General features: G+C 37.6%; 1 protein-coding gene across 1 annotated transcript; it reads right to left on the reverse strand.

The window, feature by feature from the left end:
• Positions 1 to 360: 360 nt before the first annotated feature.
• On the reverse strand, positions 361 to 23,159 carry LOC139143445 (cell division cycle protein 27 homolog). The gene is made up of 19 exons (XM_070713775.1): positions 23,012 to 23,159; positions 20,479 to 20,554; positions 19,246 to 19,393; positions 17,799 to 17,924; positions 16,980 to 17,077; positions 16,166 to 16,311; positions 14,650 to 15,009; positions 13,938 to 14,062; positions 13,256 to 13,334; positions 12,394 to 12,604; positions 12,018 to 12,190; positions 11,306 to 11,458; positions 10,042 to 10,122; positions 9,409 to 9,536; positions 8,940 to 9,057; positions 5,195 to 5,323; positions 4,478 to 4,552; positions 3,656 to 3,833; positions 361 to 2,846 (listed from the first exon to the last, which is right to left on the reverse strand). Exons 1-19 carry the CDS (start codon positions 23,033 to 23,035, stop codon positions 2,728 to 2,730), a joined length of 2,547 nt encoding a protein of 848 aa, XP_070569876.1. The 5' UTR covers positions 23,036 to 23,159; the 3' UTR covers positions 361 to 2,727.
• Positions 23,160 to 23,790: the final 631 nt, after the last annotated feature.

Below are 23,790 nucleotides of genomic sequence, written 5' to 3' on the forward strand. Positions count from 1 at the left end.
AATTTGGTAAGAGAATGATTGAAAGTTTCATTGAGGAAAGTTTAAGTCTTCACTTTCAAAAGCCCATACTACTTTAACCCTTTCACCACCATGGTTTGGCCCAAACCCATTGTTATCAATGGTGAGCGTGGACCTGTTTACAGGGAATCAGGGGTGAACAGGTTAATAGTTCTGTTTTGCTATCTGAACCTCCGTTACAGAAAATAATTTACTTTATTTCACGTTCAAAATTTTTTGCAGTTTATACTTGTGATGTAGTTTTGGCATTTTTCATTGTCCAATGCAAGAAAAACAATTTCATGAAAATGAAATTGTTTTTGCGCTTGGCTTAACTCAAGACATTGACACAACACGCCATACTTGAAATGGGAAATAAATACCTAATTTTTAATACTCTACAATGTCTGATGGTAGAATAAAGCAAGATTAACACCAGCACTTTGCATCATGTAGAAACTAATGCAGCCACTTCAAAAACTAGTGTCATTCCTTTTCACATTAAAATAAAAAAACCAAAATATCTCTGTAGTATATCAATGTTTTTTGCTGTGATTGCAACGAGAGACCAGCTGGAAATTCTGGTTATATATTTTAAGTTGGATTTACAAAAACAAAAGCTCTGAAAAACAGAAAGCCTAGACCCAAGAAAGTGGGAAAAAAATTAAATTATCGTGAGGTCAACTTTCTCTGAATAGCTGGAAGATTGAACGGTAGTGAAATGCATTGTTTCAAAATAAAAGAAATGTTTTTCGACAAGATGTCTTTACAGTAGATAAGTGACCACAAGACGTCTTGACAGGATACGTAAATGAAATTGTTTAAGAAGCTAAAGATGTGGCGTAAGTGAGAACAGAAAAGAACAAGGACCAAACTGGCTTTTGCAATATTGTACTGCACAGAGAAAATAATACTGGCTTGGTTGGGGTTAGACTTGTCGACAGAAAAATGGGAATGCTGGTTTTTTAAGTGCGAAAGTGAAGATCAGCTGTTTATTTGCAGTTGCTCGAAAGGTGGTATCTGATTGGTTGGTTTTATCTATTTACAGCAACTTTGGAAGTCTGAAACAGGCTATTCTGGAGATGATTGGCTGCTTGGAAATGACTGAATTACAAGGATAATAGTTGGCGGACCAATAACCTATGCAATCTTCCGAGATACTGCACATTGTTCAGAGATTGGAGGACACAGACATCATTGTGCATTAATGACCAGTAACCTAGGGAGTCTTTCTGGCGTGGGATGGAATACATAGCTAGAAGCACCCAAGAAAACCATTTAAATTTGTATCCATAAGTTTTTGTCCAATGATTTTCACACTGTGATGCCATTATCAATTGACTTGCTTTTTCAACATATAAGGTTTTACAGTTCTGTTGTCTCATATAACTGGACAATGTCAAAGAATAGTTACAATACGGTTCAAGTGATTTTTCTCTTTGCAAACTGACCAATGCAGGACGCTCAACAAGACTTGGAGGGGGGGCCACCCCTGTGTTTTTGAGCATTCTACTAATATGTTAATAACTATACAAAAGACATTTTCATAACAAAAGAATATGCAGATTATACATTGTTACGTAAATTATACACCCTATATTTTCCCCTAGCAGTGGAGAGCATTGTAATATAAAGCAATATGTATGCTGTTTTGAAGTTTCTCTATCTTCAAGTATTGAAGTAACATCACCCTAATTTCCAATAATAATAGCAGAAAGTGTGCTTTAATGATGATTAGATCGTATTGCAATGTACACGTCAGGGAAAGCAGATAGTTTTTTGGTTGTACTCAACTCAGCAGTGTGTACACCAAAGATGGCCAATCTATCAACAGGTGATTCTACAAGGCTGTTTTAGTGAGAGTACCTCTCTGTAAAGAAAGGCTTGCTATCATTGAAACTCTGCATTTAGTGTCACAATGTTGTAAATGTACATGGAGACAGCAAATATATGACTGTGTGAAGGTTTTTGTTTCGCAAGTCTGCGGCAAGACATGAAATTTAGTTACACGTTTACTACAATCTTTCAACTATGGAAATGTCCATCTTTTCGTTGTTAAATTAAAACAATACCTCGTCAAGTTAAAATGCGACTGAACAACACAAGACAAATGCTCAAATATGAACCGCATTGAAACTTCAGACATTTGGCCTTTTGCGTCGTTTAATTCTATAAAATAATAATTATGCATGCAACATGATAGGTTCAACCATCCCAGCAGGAATACAGGTTACAGGGCCTGTGATCCAAAAGCAATATGGCTTCATTAACTTCTGAGTTGAAAGCCAGAGTCTGAGATGCAGGATTATTTTCAAAGTTATAAAATATACATCCACTTTGCAAAAAAGCAAAAAATAGTTTTTAAAGATAAGTTAGCATGATGTCTGTGTGTAAGTACTGGGGTAATTACATCTGTGAGAAGCGCTGACTTGAAAATTTTCTTTGGGTGGTAAGCTTTTGATAGCAAAGTTTGTGATCTCTTTAAGAATCATTTGTGCAATCTTGTTTATCTATTTACAAATCAACACAATTATTTCAGTCTTCATATAGGTACCATATATAAATTTACACAAAATCCCCTGGTTCTTTTCTGTTTATATGTGATTACGCTCATTACCAGGCTTCCTGCTCCTAATTTACATATTCTATATCTCATTGGCTGAGGAGATGACTAAAATTAGCATATTGCCATGGCTTTGTGGATAGAGACATTTGCATATTTCGGTGACATCATAGACTCTCATCGCTCTCATTGGCTTGGAGCTGCATATCATCTCCTTCAACTTCCATCTCATTATCAGCTGCGACATCGGAGGCATTGCTGATGGAACCTGTTATGTCCGCCATTCCTGCAGGATGTGAGGAAAGATGGCGATTAGAAAGGAATAAAGTGAAAGTTATTCCCTTTCATGATATTGTTGTCCTAATTCAGAAATGGAACAGGCAAATTGGAGATTTCTAAGAAAAATACACAAGCACATGCATGTATGAGGTACCATAGCTATAGCTTACTTACATCAACAGATTTTCTTTTGTGTATATCTGCTCTGTATCTTTTGAAAAGTTTTTGATTCTATCTCATGAAGTCGTTTGAAACATCTCATAATTCGTGTACAATACATGCATTATTATTATTTTCTGTTGAATTTCACCATAGATCCAATTTCAACTTTACTGTAAACACATGCTGAGACTAATAGCACCTTTAGATAATTGTCTACAATCTTTACACACATGGAAATTATAGTGGTTAACCCTTTGAGTGCTGTATTTTTCCCACCAAAATTTTAGTCCAACATTTTACAAATTTTTATGAATTTTTCTGTAGTTTTTCTGATAATTTTGGACCAAATGAACACAACATTTCATTGGTCTCAGTTTTTTATCAAAATTTTGGCAAAAATCTGACAAAAATTGACTGAGGTATAGTTTATAAGGGTGACAAAAATTGACTTTGGTGCTTAAAGGGTTACAGGTGTCCGATATGCATCGTAATACTGAAAAAATAATGCTCAGCTTTATAAATAGCCTGCGATATTAAAATATTCTGGTAAAATATAAAATCTAAAAATTAAAAATTTGGAGACCCAGCTGTAACTGTTCAATCATTTTTTAATACTTCAAGTAATTATTTTGGTCTGATATCAATGGTACTTGCCTCCATTATCAGTGGGTGAATCATCATTTAGTGTGGTGTCTGCACCGTCGTCGTCGTCTGGCAGGTACCTCTTGTCAATGGCTTCTTTGATTTGGTTGTTAGTACCCTTGGGGTCCAAGTCCATCGCCCAGCTGAAGTTCATCAAGGCTACGTGAGTCTGACCAAGTTTCTTGTACACCTGTAAAAAAGTTTTGTGTGTGTCACACATTTTTACTTATGCTATGTAGCAGTCCAAGGCAGGGTAGGAAAAAACATACCACTGTACTGATCTGTTCAAATTATCCATCTTTTGGCAGTATCACCACTAAATCTGCAATTTGGCAAGGCAGGTCATTGGATTCATCAACTGTCATGGCCAGGACCCACTTCCCTTTATCACAGTGCAACAGATCAGAAAACATCTCACCCTACAGTTTTTATTCATACATTTGAGAGGTGAATAGTCTCAACAAGATGCCCTCACAAAAATTCATGGTTTCCACCCTTTTATAGCATCAATACTGTGAAGTAAAAGTCTACCAATCCAATGAATTCCACTCAGCATTATGAACATACTACCTACATACAGTCTTTGTGTTAGAACACCTGCTTTGGTACACCATGATATACACTTATGAAATAATGCCAACTTGTGGCTTTACACTCATGAACACTATTAAAACTACACATGGCTTTCCTATGACAGCTTCAAGTATTTGTTTGGGTTTCTTATTACAATTGTTCCAAGCCAACATTGGGCTTTGACAGATCTCAGTATAAACAGCTCACCATACAGTAGATGAAATTTGACATGACTCATATATGATCAAATGTTCTACTCGCCTTTCCAAGAAGGAAATAGACTAATGATTCTTTAGGAACAATCTGTTTGAGTTCTTCAAGTTCATTTAGAGCCTCCTATGGTTGAAACAGAAACAAAGAACATATCACACTTTAATCATGGATGTTATGAGAACAGTTTCAGAAGATACAAATATGTAGCTATTCTCACAGCGACAGATCTTTCTCCCTCCCTTCCCCCAGGCTACAGAACATCCTAGCAAAGAGCGCTCTCTCTCTCTCTCTCTCTCTCTCTCTCTCTCTCTCTCTCTCTCTCTCTCTCACACACACACACACACACACACACTTGCTAACGGACACACACACATACACACACACACCCTTGTTGGCTACAGAACGGCCAAATAAATTTCAACACCAACATTAGCATGGGCATGTTCATACCTTGGAAAAGATCACCAAATGCATACATATGTCACTGTGGGAAAGACATAATTATGCACTTATACACTAACATCAGAAAAAGTTGTACACGTATACATAGTATCAGGGCTGAAACTTGTATAAATTTCAGCAACATAACACATTCATTTGATCTGCACAATACAAACATTGATCAATGACACCAAACTCCCCACGAAAAAAACACACAGCTTTGGAACAGTCCTGTTAATTTCTATGCCCTGGTAAACAGTATAAGCTAAATCTAGCAGAATGGCTTGCAACCTTGAAAGCTGAAGTAAACACTATAGTTTTCACCTGGTATCTTTCTGTGGCAAATAGTATTGAGGCTTTATGGAATTTACACAGGGGATCCCCTGGACTATTCGACAAGGCATGTTCTAGAGTTGTCAGAGCAGCATCGGATTTCTGCAGGGCATGTTGAACCTAGAAAGACAAAAAAAGTGGTGTTTATTACACATAGCATACATTCTACCCGTACTGTCATACAGGATAACCACAAATTGGTTTCATTGACTTGAGCTATATGCACAATATTGAGCCGAAACCTAGTTAGCTATGCATTTTACTGATCTCATGAAAGAGTTCTCTGAACAGTTTGAAATATTGTCCCATGATTCATTAGACAGAGTGATATCAAATAGACAGAATTTTGATCTAAATGGCTGGTTCACACCAGAACCTTTTTCATGAGCAAAGCGCAACCAGCAGCAACCATAGGGAAAGGAAACCAGACTGGTCAATTTATTTGGTGTCTCTGTGTTCGCGCTGCCCATTCGCCACGTTCGCAAATGCGAATTGAAATCAGCAGTGGCGAAGAAAAATCGATCCTAATTCGCCACAGTGGCGAAAGTGGTTTTTTGTTGAAAAAATTCCGCAAAATAAGCAAAAACAGGGGGTTTTTTAGTCTTTTGTTGATCTGCGCTTCTCTTTCGGCGATTCGCGAAGAAACTATATCTACTTCCGTATTGTTCTCTCCGACATACGCAATTGCAATCGAGCCAAGTCTCGCGAGAGATTTGACGTCAATTTGTATAGTGTACAGCATGCACATAAATGACTATCGCGAGAATTGAAAATGCAGGCAGACGCAATCGAGCCCTAGTCTCGCGATAAATTTGACGTCATTTGGTCTAGTGTACCATGTGTACAGCAAGCAAAGCGAACACTCGCGAGAACTGAAACTTATGCTACAGCAGACATACGCAATTTAATCGTGGTCGGTGTTGAAATTTATTTGCATCTTGGTCTAGACGTTCCATGTTGCGCATTTTAATCAAGGTCTTATTTGCTCACGTGTTGACACACGTGAGCATATGTCGCAGCGATGTCTGTCTGTCTGTCTGTCTGTCTGTGGGTCTGTCTGTCTGTGGGCTCAATATCTCAAAAACGGCTCATCAGATCAGAATCAAATCTGGTACATAGATTCAGTTTGCAAATGGTAAGAACTGATTAGTTTTTGGTGGGTGTGGCTTGCTTACTTTTTGCTCATTTGCATAATTAATGATTTTAGAAAAAAACGGATATACATTGAGAATGATTGCACGCAATTTGATGAGATTTGCTACAAATGTTGATCACATCAAGATATATCAGCTGTGAAAGTTATTAAAGGGTGATGTGAAAGATAATTACTAATTTGCATATTTAATGAAATTTCCTAATTAGGCGTATATATCTGAATTTACTTGATCAAAATTGACGAAACTTGGTATGCATATTGAGGATACTATGATTTAACATTATTGAAAGTCATTAAGAATTTTACTTCATCCAAATCCTAATTTGCATATTTAATGACCTTTTGAAAGTAAGGATATATATTTGAATTTACAAGACCAAAATTGATGAAACTTGCTATGTACATTAAAGATACTATGATAGAACATTATTAAATGTCATTAAGCATTTTTACTTCAGCCAATGCCTAATTTGCATATTTTATGAACTTTCCTAATTAGGGGTATTTATCTGAATTGACGAGACCAAAGTTGACGAAACTGGCTATGTACATTAAAGATACTATGATAGAACATTATTGAAAGTCATTAAGCATTTGAACTTTAGCCAATTCCTTATTTGCATATTTAATGAACTTTCATAATCAGAGATATTTATCTGTATTGACTAGACCAAAGTTGACGAAACTTGCTATGTACATTAAAGATACTATGATACGACATTACTGAAAGTCATTAAGCATTTTACTTCATCCAGCTCCTAATTTGCATATTTAATGAATTTTTGAAATTAGGGATATATATTTGAATTTACATGACCAAAATTGATGAAACTTTCTATGTACATTAAAGATACTATTATGTAGGCTAACATTATTGAAAGGCATTAAGCATTTTTGCTTCAGCCAATTCCTAATTTGTGTATTTAATGAACTTTCCTAGGGATATATACTTGGATTTATTTGATCAAAGTTGGCATAACATGCTATGTATATTGATGATTATACCAGGTTATACCAATATTGAAAGTCATTTCGCACTTAAGTTTTCATGTCAGCTAATTAAGTTTGCATATCTAATGAGCTTTGAAAGTTTGGAATATATTGTTTGAAGGACTTGACCAAAGGCGATTACACTTGCTCTATATAAAGTGGTGATACAATGACAGCAGTCAAAGAAATTAATTATTTCTATTTCAGCTAATTGCGTATTTGAATACTTAATGACCTATAGAGTTTAATCTGTGGTGAATATTGTTCATTATGTTGATCATAATACTTTCAATGAAGTTGTAAACATGTGGCAAAGGTTCAAATTTGCACATAACTGCAATATACAATGAAACACGTGAGCATTTACAGTTCATATCTGGTTTTAATGGTGGTCGATTTGCATCGCGGTCCTCATGGTCCCGTATTGATGTTCATTAAAATCGCCATCCCAATGACGCATTCCGTGTTGTTGTCGATTTGCATCGCGGTCTCGACGTTCCGTGTTGTTGTTCATTAGAGAGGTTATAATCTAATTACGTGTACGTCTGAAGGCACACAGTGGCGTACGCGTATCCATGCTCAGTTGTGATTTTTTTGGTTGATTTTGCAGTATTGTTTTTTCAGAAACATACGAAATTCGTCTAAGTTTTAAGAAACAATTAATTTCTCTACGCGAGGACTATTCAAGCTCGTTGTATCCTCGCATTAAATTTACCGATTTTCTGTATACAGTTATTTATGTGGTTTAGGGAAATCTTTGTGACAGCTTCAGGTAAAAAGTTGAATTAGACGACAACATTTCATTTATGTCAGGAAATCATAGCACGTAGGCCTACGTCTTGTACAGGTGAACTCTACGGAATTTTCTGATATCAAAGATGTTTGCTAATTTACAATGATACTCATACTTAACGAGATTTCCTGTCTAAATTCCCGCAAATCACCAAGAAAATCTAAAAATTACTACACGTAATTAAGACTACGTGTAGAAGTGTCGTTTGATGACGTTCCGAACGTCTGTGCCACATGTACGCGACGTCTTGTATGACGTGACAAAGACGCTACGTGTACTGATGGAACGTAATTACGTGTAACCAAACTTCTATTTTAATCGCAGTCCGAACGTTCAGTGTTGCTGTCATGCTGTTGATTTGCATCGCGGTCCCAACCTTCCGTGTTGCAATTCATTTTAATCGTGGTCTCAACGTTGCGTGCTGCTGTCGATTTGCATCGCGGTCCAGAATCAAGCAATTTCCAGTGTTAAAATGAAGGCAATTGGATACAAGGTTGATGTGTTGATAGTTTATTCTTGTGCATGCAACCGACATTGGAGACTATAGCATTATAGAAAGCTTTGTTTTCGTAAAATGTGTGGCTAATAAAATTTGTCTGTGGCTAATAAAAATTGAAACTATTCGCCACAGTGGTTAACAGCTTTCAAAACCCAGCGCTAACACAGTGTCTGCCTACCATAGTGAAGGAGAAAATTTATGATCTCAGGGATTTGTATATCCCTTTTGATGTGTCTATGGACTTGCATCCACCTGCTGACAATATGGACACTTCTGAACTCTGCAAAAATAGACTTACCACGCCAATATGGCACAGAAGAGCAGAACTCTGTGGATTGATGGACAGCGCTTTCCTGTAATGCATCTCTGCCAGGGCAAATTTTTCCTGCTTGTAATATATCATCCCAACACCATACCTGAAAGAGACAATACGATTCAAATATCATTCTCTGTGAAACAAAGGCACAATAAAAACAATTGGACAAAGCAAATTTACCACAAAGTAGGAAGACAACACAATTATGAACCGATTTTTTGAGTAAGTTGATGCTGGAGTTATCTGGCAGTGGACCCAGGAACTCGACAGCCCAACATATCAACACACTGACCATCACTCCAAAATTCTCCAAACATACTGATTGTGAACAGAAGGCTTCCTATGCAAATGAACTCATTATCATATTTTAATTTGCCAACACAGGCGCAAGTAAGGGGAAAAAAATTATTCTTGGAGGGATTAGCAAGAAGTATGACCCTTTGCTACTTACCATGCATTGTAGTGACGCACGTCCACCCTGATGGCACTCCTAAAACAGGCCAAGGCTCGGTCTAGTTCTTCAGTTAAAACGTACTCATGGCCCAGCAAAGTGTACGCATAAGCGAAATTCGGGTTGCACTGAAACGTGAAAATGACACTACGGATCAGTTTGGGATGTTTAAATCTTTGATCTAGACCTCTAAAAAATGGGATAGTTTCATCATGACTCAGAAGGATGGCACAAATCCACTCAAAATGGAATAAAACATTTTCACTGGTTTGTGTTAAGATTCTTGATTTTCATACTGGACATTTCTTCCAAATAAATAAGGCTGCAAAATAATTTTTGTGTTTCCATTAAATATGCCTTTATACGGGAAATAGGAAGTAGGTCGAAACTTTTTGCCTATTTTTTCTAAATGGGGTACAACCCATCAAAAAACAGCACATTTTGGCAAAATTATGTGTAATTTGTAAAATTGCAAAGAAGATTGTTTATGGTTGGAGGGATTTAAATAGTGTGGGCCTAGGTCAGATTAATACAGATATACACATTATTTGAGGCGTAACTGAACAAATGATTTATTTCAAATGCAAAAATTAAACCAATTAAAATGTCAAACGATACAGACTCTCCTCTCACCTGAATGGCTCTTTGGAAAAACTTGATTGCCGTGTCATGTTCTTTTTGAAGGCTAAAACAATTACCAGTGGCACACCAGGCCTGAAATACAAATTCACAAATCAGTCACATCGGTTAAAAACTTTACAGCTTTTGAACAAAATTAACAATGTCATTAATTGTGCTTTTGTGTATCTTTGGGTTTGCTGATTTATTGTCAGTGTTTTCTATGATGATGCAGTGTTTTTGTTAAGGCCGGTACCCCAGTAAATGTTACCGGGGTTCCCAGTCATAATACCGATGTTCCCTCTGGTATATCATGCAATCAGATTAGGGGACAGCAGAAATGTTACCGGGTTCCAAAATCATTTACCAACGTTCCCCAACCTTAGCAAAAACACTGTGATGTGTACCCAATGTACAGTATGGCATTAGCGACAATGGGGGTAGCTTAGCTGCCATATACATGTTTCTCTCACACAGTAAAATTCAAGTCAGGGTCCACACACCCAAAGAAATCTAAAATTCCAGGACTTTCAAGGACTTTTTAAGCACTCTCTAAGGAATTTTGAGGTCCTCATTAACATTTTCCAGATAACATTTTTTTGCAACACATCATTTTTATACCATTTAACATATTCATTTCTATGATAGTGCCATTGAGTATCTTGTAATTTTTGAAAACTGTGAGTGGATTTTCAATTTTCCACAACTTCCAAGGACTCAATTTCCTTTTGAAGGGCTTTTCCAGGACTTTCCAGCGGCTTACAGAAACTATCAAGTACAATCTGTATTCAACAAAATCTTCCAACCCCTTCAACAGTGAAACTTTTGTAGTTTCTGTATTTTCAAGTACAAAATTTAGCTTTAATGGTTTGGTAGTGATCAACTGGAAGCAAGATTAAGATGAGAAACATCTCCCTGACAAAATTTGAAGATCTTCATCTCTGTCTCTATGACCATATAAGTTACTACATTGAGTACTTAAAATTCATGTTCACATAAACTTAATACAATTCATAGAACATTCCCTACAGCTTGAGTGTGGGCTTTTAACATATCAAATATGAAATGTGAACACATTCAAATGTTAGAAAATAATAAATGTTAAAAAATGCTATTCTTTGACCACACTCGTGATTCTCTGGGCACTCTTCGTAAAATTTTTGCTGTCATAAAATACACAGTTTTTAAATCATGATTTCTTCACAGTCTTGTCAACCAAGAAGCTGGGCACTTGCATCAGGCAGAAGGGGTGGCAGAGGAGGGATGATGAGGGGCTCACCTCAGGTGACTCCTTGTCCATCTCAACCAGTTCCTGAGCTAACGCTGACAAGGCCACCTCCCGCTGTAAATGCCATAATGCCGTGGAGTACAATTCCATTCCTTCTAACTGGTACGGCGCTGTCCTGCGCACCTCACTGAAGAATTTTTCGGCCTGCAAATGATGATATAAAATGTAAACAAAAATTTCATAGTCATTTAATCACTGTAAACATTGTAAACAAACTTGGTTTAGCCAAATCAGTCAAGTAAAGGTGGACATACATGTATGATGGGCAGCTGGGAAGATTACTGGAATAAATTTTTTAACAAAACAAGTGAACTAAAAACACAGACATAGAGGGGTCTCTACACCTGAATGTACAATATTTTGAGCAATTCTGAGCACAAAGTGCTCTTCTAAATTCTCTCATATGCCCCCCCCCCTCTCTCTCTCTCTCTCTCTCTCTCTCTCTCTCTCTCTCTCTCTTTCTTTCTTTTCTCGATTTATGATACATCTCTTTCCTCCCTTTCTGGGTATATGTCTGTATCTCTCTGGTTTTATGTGTGTCTTTGCCTTTGTGTATGTATGTGTACCTGTGTACGTGAGAACACAGATATCTGCATACTTATCTGTATCTCTATCAGCCTTTGTCTGTTCGCCTGTATATCTTCTCCAGAATCCCAAACCCCCTACCCCAATCCCCAGCAATCCTTTCATGAGATCCACTCACCTGATTATACTCAGCCAGCTCAAAGTAAGCTCTGCCGACCTGACACAGAACCCAGGACGTGTTGTAGTGGTGCATGGGCAGATGACCAAAATACGAGATGGCCTTCTTGCAGTCGTACTGACTCAACTCTCTGTAGGCCCTACCAATGTCTCGTAGCAGACTCATCAGGCCCTCTGAAAGTCATGGAGAAGAGAGTCAATATTACAAATCAGTAAACTTTCAAATATACCATACCAAACATGAGCTATATCCATACATACACCATACAAAATCTGTACACAAATTATACACACATCACACAAAACCTGCACATGAATGGTACATAAATTGTACAATGGGATGATTTGCCTATTGCCTGCAAGACTTGCTGACTTACCGACAGATGCCTTTTGGTAACTCACAATCTGAGCAGCAGTCGGAGTCTGTAAGATAGATTTGCTGCTTTCAGTGGTCGGCGTGCTGTCGTTCTTGGTTATTTCTAATTGTTCAGACGTGATCGTCTTGGAACTTCTGGTCTTGGCTTTCCGCGTGGGAGCCTTTGGCGATGAAAACTTACTTTTTGTCGGGGCTTTTTTGGCTGCATTTTCCTGTACGAAAGAGAAAGAGCAAGACTGAACAAAACTGGGCCTACATGAAACAATTTTACAGATCCATGTAATCTTAAGGGGTACACTTGCTTCATAGAGCTATAGAAGGGCGCCCTATGGAAGCCCAATTGTTTTCATAACAAAGGTTACGCCCACCATTCACCAGATGTAGATAGAGAAAATTTTAAGTAGCCGATGTGTATATAAGCAGACCTAACAACGGCCTGACTCTGATGGCAAACAAAATAACCACTGAGGCCCTAACATGATGACACATGAACTGAAACCTTAAACTTCAGCATTTCAAAAGCCCCGTTTCGCTAAAAACATTTTCAAAAGTACTGGTTATACACATCTTATGAGACATTTTTATCAACAACCTTCTTTTCAAATTCATATTTATGAAATGTTAGTAAGTAAAATACTCTGTCATATTTTGAAATCTGTCATGGGTGAATTTTTGATACTGTAAGTACAATTTCATCAACAGGGCAAAAGTTTACACTTAACTGCACCAGTTGCATTGCCTGCATCACAAAACAATCAGCATTTTGTTCTAAATGAGAGCGTAAAAGCACTCAGATTGAATTGGTTTGTGGAGGGAGTTAGCTTGCAGGTCTCTCCTGAATGATGGAGATACAAGGGGCTTACCTTCACTGAATTAGAACTGCCAAACAAGCGAGAGCTCCGACGAACACCCTGTTGGAACAACACCTGCTGCGGTGCATTACTATGAAGACAAAGATAAAAACAAATAGAGGAAATTCAATGTTTGAATATTGATGAATTTCTCTGACACTATTCAGAATAGTTTTGTACTTTTACTGTCTATTTCTTTTCCTTTCCACTTAATTTGACTGAATCGCCACTGCAGTGTGACTCAAACTTTGAAGACTTTTATAATTTTTGTAGACTCATCTTCCTTTCTTGAACTGATAATCACTGTTACTTTGTTACTTCTGACACACAAATTGAAATACTACACCACATTATAAGGATTTGTGCTCACTCTTTTCAATATACCTGACATCATTTCACTTTATTCTGACCGGAAGTTCATCGAACATCTTCCTTTCCTGATTTCTCTGTTGCCATTTTGTTTTGTTTTGTTGGGATGTAGCTGAGTGGTTTTGATTACTGACCTCTGCCCCAGGTGAGTTGGTACCATAGGGTGTGAAGTTTAATAAGATCATGAAATCACAGACATTATACTTCATCTATCCACAGTTGGCGTTTATGAATCAGTCTGCAAATAAACATGGCTATAACTATAAAAATTTTAGACTTTGGATCTTTTTTTAAGCATAATTTCTCTACCAGTTGCTTGACTTACCTTAACTGTGGACTAGGAGTCTGTGCCATGGTTATTGGCGAGTCCCTGGCTGTGTTACTACTGTTCCCAGACTGTGCAAAGACAGGTTTGGTGGTTGTGGCACTCTGACTTCTGCGAGGTAGAGTCTGTCAAAAAAAAAATATATAATGTAGGATAACATTAAAATACTAAAAGAGTCAGGAAGATTACTTTAAACGTTCTGGACCGATGATCAATAACACCGACACATCAGGGCAACTGTACATGTACATTTGTAAATCACTCAAGACATGTTATGTATATCACTTTTTGTCCTATATCATGTGAGTGATTCTCAGCCAATCATGACAGCAAGATAATATGTGAGGAGTAAAAATTTTCTTGTAAAGTATTACTACTATATCCTGAACTTATTTCTCATAATTATGTTGAAGAGAAGAGTTTTCTAAGGTAAAATCAGACTTCCATATTTAAAATAATTATAAGGGTGAAAGGATTCTTTCTAATATTTTCTGTAGCATAGCTTGATATGTAGGGTTCTCCATGAGGGGATTTGTAGGGTGAGCCACCCCTGTTAGCATAGCATAATGGGAGGATATGTAAAGTATGAATTGTTATGTAAATTAGCTGTTTTTTCCAAGCTGTGGAGAACAGTGAATTATTAACATGCATAAATGTGAATTGTAGGACCACAGATTCAGCTGTTCCAAAACTTTCTGCAGAAATTACTCACTTTCTTTGGTGCTGTTGTTATCTGTGACTCCAGTATGCTGGTCGGCGATGGCGTGATGTACGCGGTCGGCCCTTCTCCGGGGCTCGGCGTATCAAGGGGAAGGATTCCAAAGCTTGGCGTGAGGGGACTGAGTGTAGAGGTACCGCCCATCATACTGCGACCTATCCTTGGACGGGTGCGACTGGCTCCCCGACTGACACATATTGACGTTGTCCCCGACGGCACAAACTCTGGCGTCGCGAGGTTGCTGTCCGTGAACGCCTCCTGCGTGACTGTCACATCCGGGGAGGCAGTGTTTGAAGCCTCTTTCATGATACCTTGTGTGGATGGTGTCGATATAGTGACAACTGGGGTGACTTCCTGGAAATGAAAACAACAAACGCACTCATTCTCTGGCAAGTTTAATTTCATTTTTTTCATTTTTCATTAATAGTTTACTATAAAAGCATGACTTTTTTTCAGTATTTTGATTCAGTTTTATCAACAACACTTTCTTGGTCTACTCCCTAGAGCCTATAATACACCTAGCTTTCTGCTTGTCAACAAGTCTGTGGATATATAGCTAACATGCTTAAAACTATTGAAAGCTTATCTTACTTTACCAGGTTTTGGGCATACTTCCTCTGTGAGTAATATCTATGCACATCACACCTACACAATTTCATTGACAAGTCAAGAGCTGGGTATTTCAACATGTATTTAAAGAGGAGACTTAGCAAATGTAGTACAATAACTGTATTGAACAGAAACATTGTAAAAAGTCCAGAGTTAGTGTTCCCAGAATCTTTAAAAGTTATTACAGACTTATTGTTATGAATAATGAATAACGTTGAAACAAGCATCTGACGAGTGATGTACCAGCCCCTTATTGTTGGTTACACTGAGATTCAAGAATTACCAGCCATTTGTCTCAACAGCTGCTAAGGTACAGTCACAAATCCACGGTTCTTGATATATGCATATTCGGTTGGCCAGGTATTTGTACATCTGGCCTGCCAATCAACCAGCCATCTGTCTACATCAGTACTGCATTGGGCTAATTAGCTAGGACTGTTGTGCACATCTTTTCTATCAAACTGAACTTTCACAGAACTAACCAACAGATGATATAACATAATTGATTACAAGGTCTAAGGTTAGCCTTAACCCTTTGAAAGCTGTAATTTTTTCCACCAAAATTTTAGTGAAACATTTTATCAATTTTTATGAATTTTTCTTAAGTCTTTTGATAATTTTTGACCGAATGGACATAACATTTCATTTGCTAGTTATTTATCAAAATTTTGGCAAAAATCTGCAAAATGTTGACAGGGTATGTACTATAAAGGCAACAAATTAACTTCAGCACTCAAAGGGTTAATCAAACCTTAAAAACTACTATAAAATTATCAGCTTCTTTATGCCTGAGGTAGGTTTTAGCAAACGTTGCGATTGAAAATCTTAAGAAGTTTGTGAGAAATGCACAAGGAAAATGATGTGTAACCAGGGGTAACAAACCTAGAGGAGCATCCCTCACCTGTGACATTTCGGACGTCATGGAAACCACATCAGAAGGTTGACTTGTGTTGGCAGTGTGCATGCTGGGATAGCAATGTGACTGACATGTGGGGAAGTTTGGCAAAGATGACACTTGGAAAATTTTGTTCGGGTCAGGTTTCTCACCTGTAACAGAAGACGGCACATAAAAAGATACATAAGAATAAACTAGCAATTGTGGATTTTTCATGTGTCTTATGTTTTATGGAGAGTTCAATATGAATTTACATTTTAATCACACACACGATTCCTATTACATTTTGTAACACATGCTTCATCCAAACTCTCTGTTGTGATTGTTTAATTCAGGTCGCATGGTATGCATCATTTTGGTGCCAGTTACAGGTGAACAGTTTCTTAAACTGTTAACGGGTTTATAGTTCCAAACAACTGTTGACTGAGTGAGTTTGAAAGCGCCATCTACACATGTGCATGTGAGATGGCAGTATCGTCTGACACTGAGACGAATGACAGTAGAGGAGCTTCTTGATTTTTTCAGTGAGAAAATTGGATGTTGTGTGTTACAAAACACATACTGACTTGCCAAATTAGAGGAAAACTAAATGTTTGTTTTTCCTTGGGAATGAGAATCGCCCCAAAACAACTTCTGCTTCCTTGACCATGGGCCTTAGGATACAGACCAACCATGCACTGACACACACTACGTACACTCAAGACTTACTCGACACAGTAAAGACATAGACGTCGCAACTCCTTGGACAAATACCTAACTGTAACAGCACAGACAGACACTCACGCACCATACTCTGTGGACAATGGACACATTCACTTACCTAAATCACATAGTGATAAAAAACAGGACCATAAAAATGGATTGTGTTTCAAACTCTTTCTGTAATATTCAATTCCCTTGCTAAACCTTTCTGTATGGCTGTTGCAGAAAAAAGAAAACCAGAATGAAATCAGAGAGGTGGTCAATTTACATAACAATGCATAATTTGCATATTTCTTTGCTGTGAAAATTTCTTTTGTTTGTTATTTACATGTGAATAAATTATTACAAACAGAAGGGTGGGTTAACCCTTAAAAACCCCCTTGCGGAAAAGCCTGGTTATTACGTACAACAAAAATCTGAAAGTTAGGATATTACATTTAAATTTGTGGGTAGCCTTTCTCAAAATGTACCTAACCGTATTTTCAGAGGTAAAAAATCTAGCAATACCACTGGTCTATTTTGAACTCATTGTCAATATTACAACAGACTCAGTCACTGTACATTGCATGATGACACAAATGGCAAAAATTTTTCAACCTGACTATTTTAGAGATACTTATAAGATTAGCAATGTGTTAACAACCACAGCACATTGTGTGAAATGTCAAGAACACTGCAACGATTCAACAAAATTGTACAAAATTCACTAGCAGTCCAAACTTTGAAAATGTCCCTTTAGGTACATTCTACCTTGAAAACGTTCCAATTCTGCCTTGTCAAGAACAGCAAATAAACTGACTTGCATTAATCTAATAAAATATGACAAGCTGATAAAATGTGAAAGTTTACAGTGTTTTGTGTCATGGTAGGGAGCTTAGAAGAGGAAATAGCAAAGGCAACAACGCAAAATGCAGATTAAAATCAAGATATCTCTTACCTATAAAGATCACCTAACATTGAGTAAACAAAGCCCGCCGCATCTCCAAACTCTGTCGGGACGTCATCGTGTATTTTGGACTTATTAAAAACGTTTCCAGCCAGACATGTTTCAGCTTCTGACCACCTGTGAAGACAAAACGGCCGTTGTGCATTCATTTTGTAATTTAAAGTGTCTTTTTTGCAATATCTTTGAAACATGTTATTTTCTTGAACAAGTACTTGGCATTGAATTTGCAATCACGCACTAATCTCAGGAAATCAATTAATTGCTTTTCCGGTTTTTAGAGAAGGTACCATTTTCATAGCCTGCTGAATTGTAAATTCTGAAGACTGAACGCTTGCCATAGGGACTCTTGTACACCGAGTTAGGGAGTATGGACGTGTTCTACACCAATTGGGTATACAGCCTGACACAGCGTATTACCACGTGCCTTATTTTTTGTTGCCTCCCTTGAAAAGTATCAAACAGAATTGTAGTAAACCTTGGGAGCATACATGTTAGCACTCAAAGTACGAAATGATCATGAAATGTTACATTCTGAGGGCAGGCCACATCCTTAACCCTTTCACCACCATGGTTTGTCCCAAATCCATAGTTTTCTATGGTAAAGTTGGACCTGTATACAGGGAACTGGGGGTGAAAGGGTTAAACAAAGCCTTTCATTTTTCATTTTTGTGCAGTCTTCCCCTAATCTAAAAAGAGTCCTAAATACTGGCTGTTGGTATCAAAATATTGAAGACATAAAAATTAAAACACAAAGATAAAGTCACTTTCATCTGCTGATTGATACCATCTTTGTTTTCACAAAAACAAACGGACCTAAATAACCTTTCTGAAATGCCAGCCAATACAATGTATATGGGATGGCCTAATGTCAGTCAACTGCTAGCCCACTTTCACTGAAGTATCCATCTTTGATTTACACAGGAAACACAATTAGCTTTCTTAAATGCCTACCATAGGCTGGCCAAGTACCTGTAAGTGCTTCACTTACACTCAGTGAGCTGTCATCATGTCAACCTGGCATTCAGATTTTCTTGCACCAAGTACTATTACATGCACTTACATTGGTTTACACTACAGTATCTACTCTAATTTTTCATAATTAAAGGTATACTGTCACCTGTTCCAATTTTGCTACAGTTACCATGGAAAGAGATAATCTAACCAATCACAGATTTTAAAAACAATGCCCTAACATGGGCATTTTGAATACCAAGGTATGCCCCTTTGACGATATATGGGCACATTTAGATTACAGGTGACTGTACATTGTATACCTTTAAAATCAGATTGTTCACTCTGCCCTGGAGCTGGAAGTATGTTTGTATTTATTCACCATAAGAGGGCAAAGACGATCACTGGTTTCTGTCGCCAAGGTTACCGAATGATCTGCAGGTGCACCCGCCAAGGATGACAAATTTTCAAGTGCCCTTCAACTCACCTTTCAAGGTCAAGACAACACCTGGCGTAGAGAAATTTACACTGCGGCGTGGGACAGCCCTTGGATTGTAAAAGCCAATAGGCATTGATGGGCCGGCCTGCTCTGTAGTAACAAGTGGCCAGTAGAAATAGAGCTTCATCAGAGCCAACTGTCAAAGTGAGCAAACGAGAAACAGTAAATTACTGTAAACTTGAGAACAAATCTGGTCTTGATCATCTTCTGCTTGGTGATAAAAGTTAATAGAATTGACACAAGGCATGAACAAATCCAGGGTTCTCCACAAGGGGAATTTCAGGGATGGACCACCCCTCTGTTTTTGCTTTATATGTTAATAACTATATTTTCACAACAAAAGTATATGTAAATTATGTATTGTTATGTAAAATGGTCCTGCTTCTGTTTTTCTAAGCTGTGGAGAATGCTGAAATCTGTACCGATCAAAATATGTTGTCATTAATATATTCAATAATCCAACCAAAAGAGTATTTTCCTTTAACCCTTTGCACCCTGACCCCCTGGTGACCTATGACATCATAGGGACATTTTTCCTGAGCAGGGTTCAAGGGTTATGGATGAAAACTACTCATTGCTAAATTATGTATAATTTGCCAAGCTTTCTGACTGTCAGATGTGGCAGTCAGTACATCTTTCAGACAGTCTCACTTAATCGGTCCAGGAGGGGTAATTTCATTTATATCTCAATACAGAGTCTATAAATGAAGATTGTTTTGTGGATGAAAATGATATAACAATGACTCATTATCTATGGAGAATATTCATTGATCTGAAATTGTGCACTGATTGAATAAGTTTTGTTTTCGGTTGTCTCTGCCTTTGAACATCTCCTTGGATAGTTTGTGAGAAAACCTTAAGTCAGCTTTTTAATTCTTTCATAATTCATGGAAGGGAAAAGTATTCTCATTGGGAATGAAATAATTTACAATGATAGAGACACCAAAATGTTTGGCTCAATAGCTTCAATAATCTCATTTTTTGCCAATTCAGGCTGCCCAATGAGAATGAATGGAAAGATAACCGTGAATGTAACACCATTCAAATTATTTCAAAATGTGTGAAGTTTAATTTTTTTTCAAGTAATTTTCTCTCAACTTCCTTCATTGTACAGTATCACAAAGCATGAAATGTTGTACCCATAGGAATACGGAGACCTTTTTCCTTGTTAATTTGTTTTTTGGAGTATAATGAACAGAAAGTTTTGAACTTTCAGCCTACCTTCTGCATGGAGTCTTTCAGCAAGGAAGACTGCGTCTTCATAAGCATAGTGGTTTAGACAGTGCCATATAGCTGCCTGCAAAGAAAGTCACTACAATGATGGAGGAGGAACATATGGCAAGACTTCAATTAATCAAACACAAAGGATTTACGATTACAACAAGCTACGCAAGTTGTAAATTTGTGTCTATCCTACGTGTATGTAAATTGAGGTAGAATGCCCCACAGGACAGATATTTGGCCTCTCAAATTTTTGCAATTCTTTTCTAACCTTACCTACGACTTGTGGGGGTTCATTTTAAAGCTCTTGGAGTGAGAAGAACTTTCACCTTCTTAGTTTTATGAAAATCAAAAATTTTATTTTTCCCCATAGAGTAAACCCAGGGATGGCGGCCATTTTGAATTTCAAATACCGTAAATGTCAGTTCATCTGTATTGGGAAATAAAAGAACCATGTGAACTCCATCTCAGTAGCAGTGATTGCAGTTTGGTTTCCAACTAACGATAGCATTCATGAAAATTTTTTTGTGTTGCCAACGTAAATTTGGACAGAGTGTTTTGCAAATTACAGTTGCAGCAACTCATGCGTTTTTCACAAAGGGTCCTCCAAAAGGGATTTTGAAGGGTGGATCATCCCCTGTTTTTTCTTGCAATATATTCTTATGTTAATAAAAAAATTTAAAAAAATCAGCAACAATGTATTATGCAAATGATGCATTGTAATGCAAATTGCCATTCCTTTGCATTTTCCAGGCTTTGGACAACACTGTTATGGTTTCAACTTTCTATCACAACATTTGGGGTGACAGACTTCTATTTGTGTTTATCTTGTACCCATATTTTCGTAATAGTTTTTCCACCAAACCTGTTTTGAAAAATGGCAGGGTGTGCAGACTGGTGCCATACCAGAAAAATCCACACTCTATTTAATTTGTAGATCTGAAATCTGGTTATTTTAGGACCCCCATTCCAGACCCACATGACCTTTGACTTGGGTCAAAAGTCTTATCATCAAAATTCAAAAGCCAATTCGGGTTTGAAACTTAGTGCAAGCACAACCAAAACAACCCAAGCTAAACCTACTACAAATCCATTGTTGCTGGCCATGCAATAACTTGCTGAAAAACATCTATTGGAAAACTAAGAATTTTTGTGAAAGAACGTGTTAGACTTCAACTCAATTTGGCTGGATTAAAATTATACCCCATTGTAAACCTTGGTGACATTGAAATTAAGACTCCCAATTTCAGGCAATGTATATCAAAGACCTAACCCAAAGGGCAGCAATACATATTGAAAATTAATGAAGTGTGTCCCCTGGGTCACATGCACATCCACAGCTCCTTTCATCAAGACCACAGTCCCTCCAGAGGGACCGTCTCATGACGGAGTCAAAAACAAAGAAGTGAACTTCTGGCATGTGTTGGCACCAGACTGTCTCATCAGAAAATTTACCCACCAGATTACAATTTCAATGGAAAACAAAAGACTATCACACCTCCATAACCCTCTTATAGACTAGAACAAAGGCAATCCCAGGGATCGCGAACAGTGCCTTTAAATGTCTAACTCTAATTTAACTGATATGCAAGTGTGTTAAGCAGTAGTGCATGTATACTTTCACTATAGAATAAATTAGGACACATAACAAAACTCAGTTAATTTAGAAACAGGTGGGATACTTTGAAAGTATACACACTTGTTGTTTAGACAGACAATAAGATAACTGTTACTATTCTCATGACACTTATCATATGTATTTGAAATAAAGCATTTTAGTTTGACTGTACTTTTAGATAGTAACATACACTCAATTTTGATTTATCTGAACATTTTTTACGCATATAAAAGCCACCTAGACTTGTCTGTAAAAATAACAGGAAGTTTTGTTAGAGTCCCTGACCCGCCGTTAGAGGTCAAGGTCACTCTAAAGTACATAGTTGTGTACTTACACTTTGCTTGTGTTGTGTTTTTGCTAATGGACTATATGGAATTTTACGGCCTCCCCCAGACCCTGTGGAATGGGGGCATATCAGAACGGCTGTACATAACATTATACTTGATAAATTTACGTGAAGAGAAATAACAGGTGATGTAACGAGAAAGGGTTTAGAAACTGTGGTTTGGGGGACAATGAGATAAAGAACCCCTTTATGGTCCTCATTTTTTCCTTCATTTTCCAAGAAAACGAGCGACCGCTTTCGCTGTGTATTTTGAATCAACGAAACAAAAGAAAGGTTGGAATTTGATTCGTCAGTCTGATAAATTCCATTCTATATGGGGTTACACAGCAATAGTGGGATATTGGAGCTAAAGGACCAGAGCTGTTAAAGCCAGACGGGTTTGTGTGGACGATTGATTTTTGTACACTCACTGTAAATCAATGTGCATCGTACATTATGTACTGTTGGAGTGATTGAAAATACTGGCTTGCAATCCATCCTGCTTACCATACCAGTTCACTGTAGGGGCCAGCTGTCGGTATACGGATGGCGTGCGTGGAAAGCAGAGTAAAACATGTGAATAACTATACCTGAACGGGTTCTTGAACAACCATGGTCCTGGAATATTTGCTGAATAACGACAACCTTCAATGGTTTGTTAAAATTTCGTTGATTTTACCGGCTTCTGAAATCAATCGTCAAATAACGCCCGCCATTTTGTAGCCTCGTTTTAAGTTTGAATTTTTCAACCATGAGGGCGCTGTATGTACAGACAAGTCATGGTCGTCGCATAGCATGCATGCAGCATCGCGTCCATCGCATCACATTTTATCCAACACGTCCTGACTAGAAACTTATGGGGCGTTTACCGAAACGAATATCGAAAGATACCTTCTCCAACTTCCGCTGTGATTTAATATGTCAAAGTCTGATCGAAATCTTTGACAGAGTTATACGCAATATATGCGCAGAAAATTTGTTCTAATGACAGAGGACAAACAGTTGAAGAAGGCGAGAGCTCATTTTGCCATCTACTGTCCTTTCTCCTATTGTCTGTACCTGAAAGTGAAGGCGTTTGCTCTTCTTGTGATATAGATAATATCTGTGTCAAACGAAAATACGTGATGTCCAACATGGTTTAATTGTAAGGAAATAGGGTGATGAATAAAAAAATCTCCATTATTAAGGCTTCTTCCCGAAGCAAACTACTTGACTTTTTAATAGAAATCAAATATTTACGAGAAATACAAAACAAATCTAGCCTATGACAAACTACGCGGCTGAATAATCTGAAAATGGTATGAACGAGGCTGGTGTTTGGACGGTGCAAATTAATCGGATCAAGCGCCCTCTAGCGGCTTGTCTTGTG

This window comes from Ptychodera flava, chromosome 11 (genome assembly GCF_041260155.1).
Source record: "Ptychodera flava strain L36383 chromosome 11, AS_Pfla_20210202, whole genome shotgun sequence".
In the NCBI taxonomy this organism is placed as follows: domain Eukaryota; kingdom Metazoa; phylum Hemichordata; class Enteropneusta; family Ptychoderidae; genus Ptychodera; species Ptychodera flava.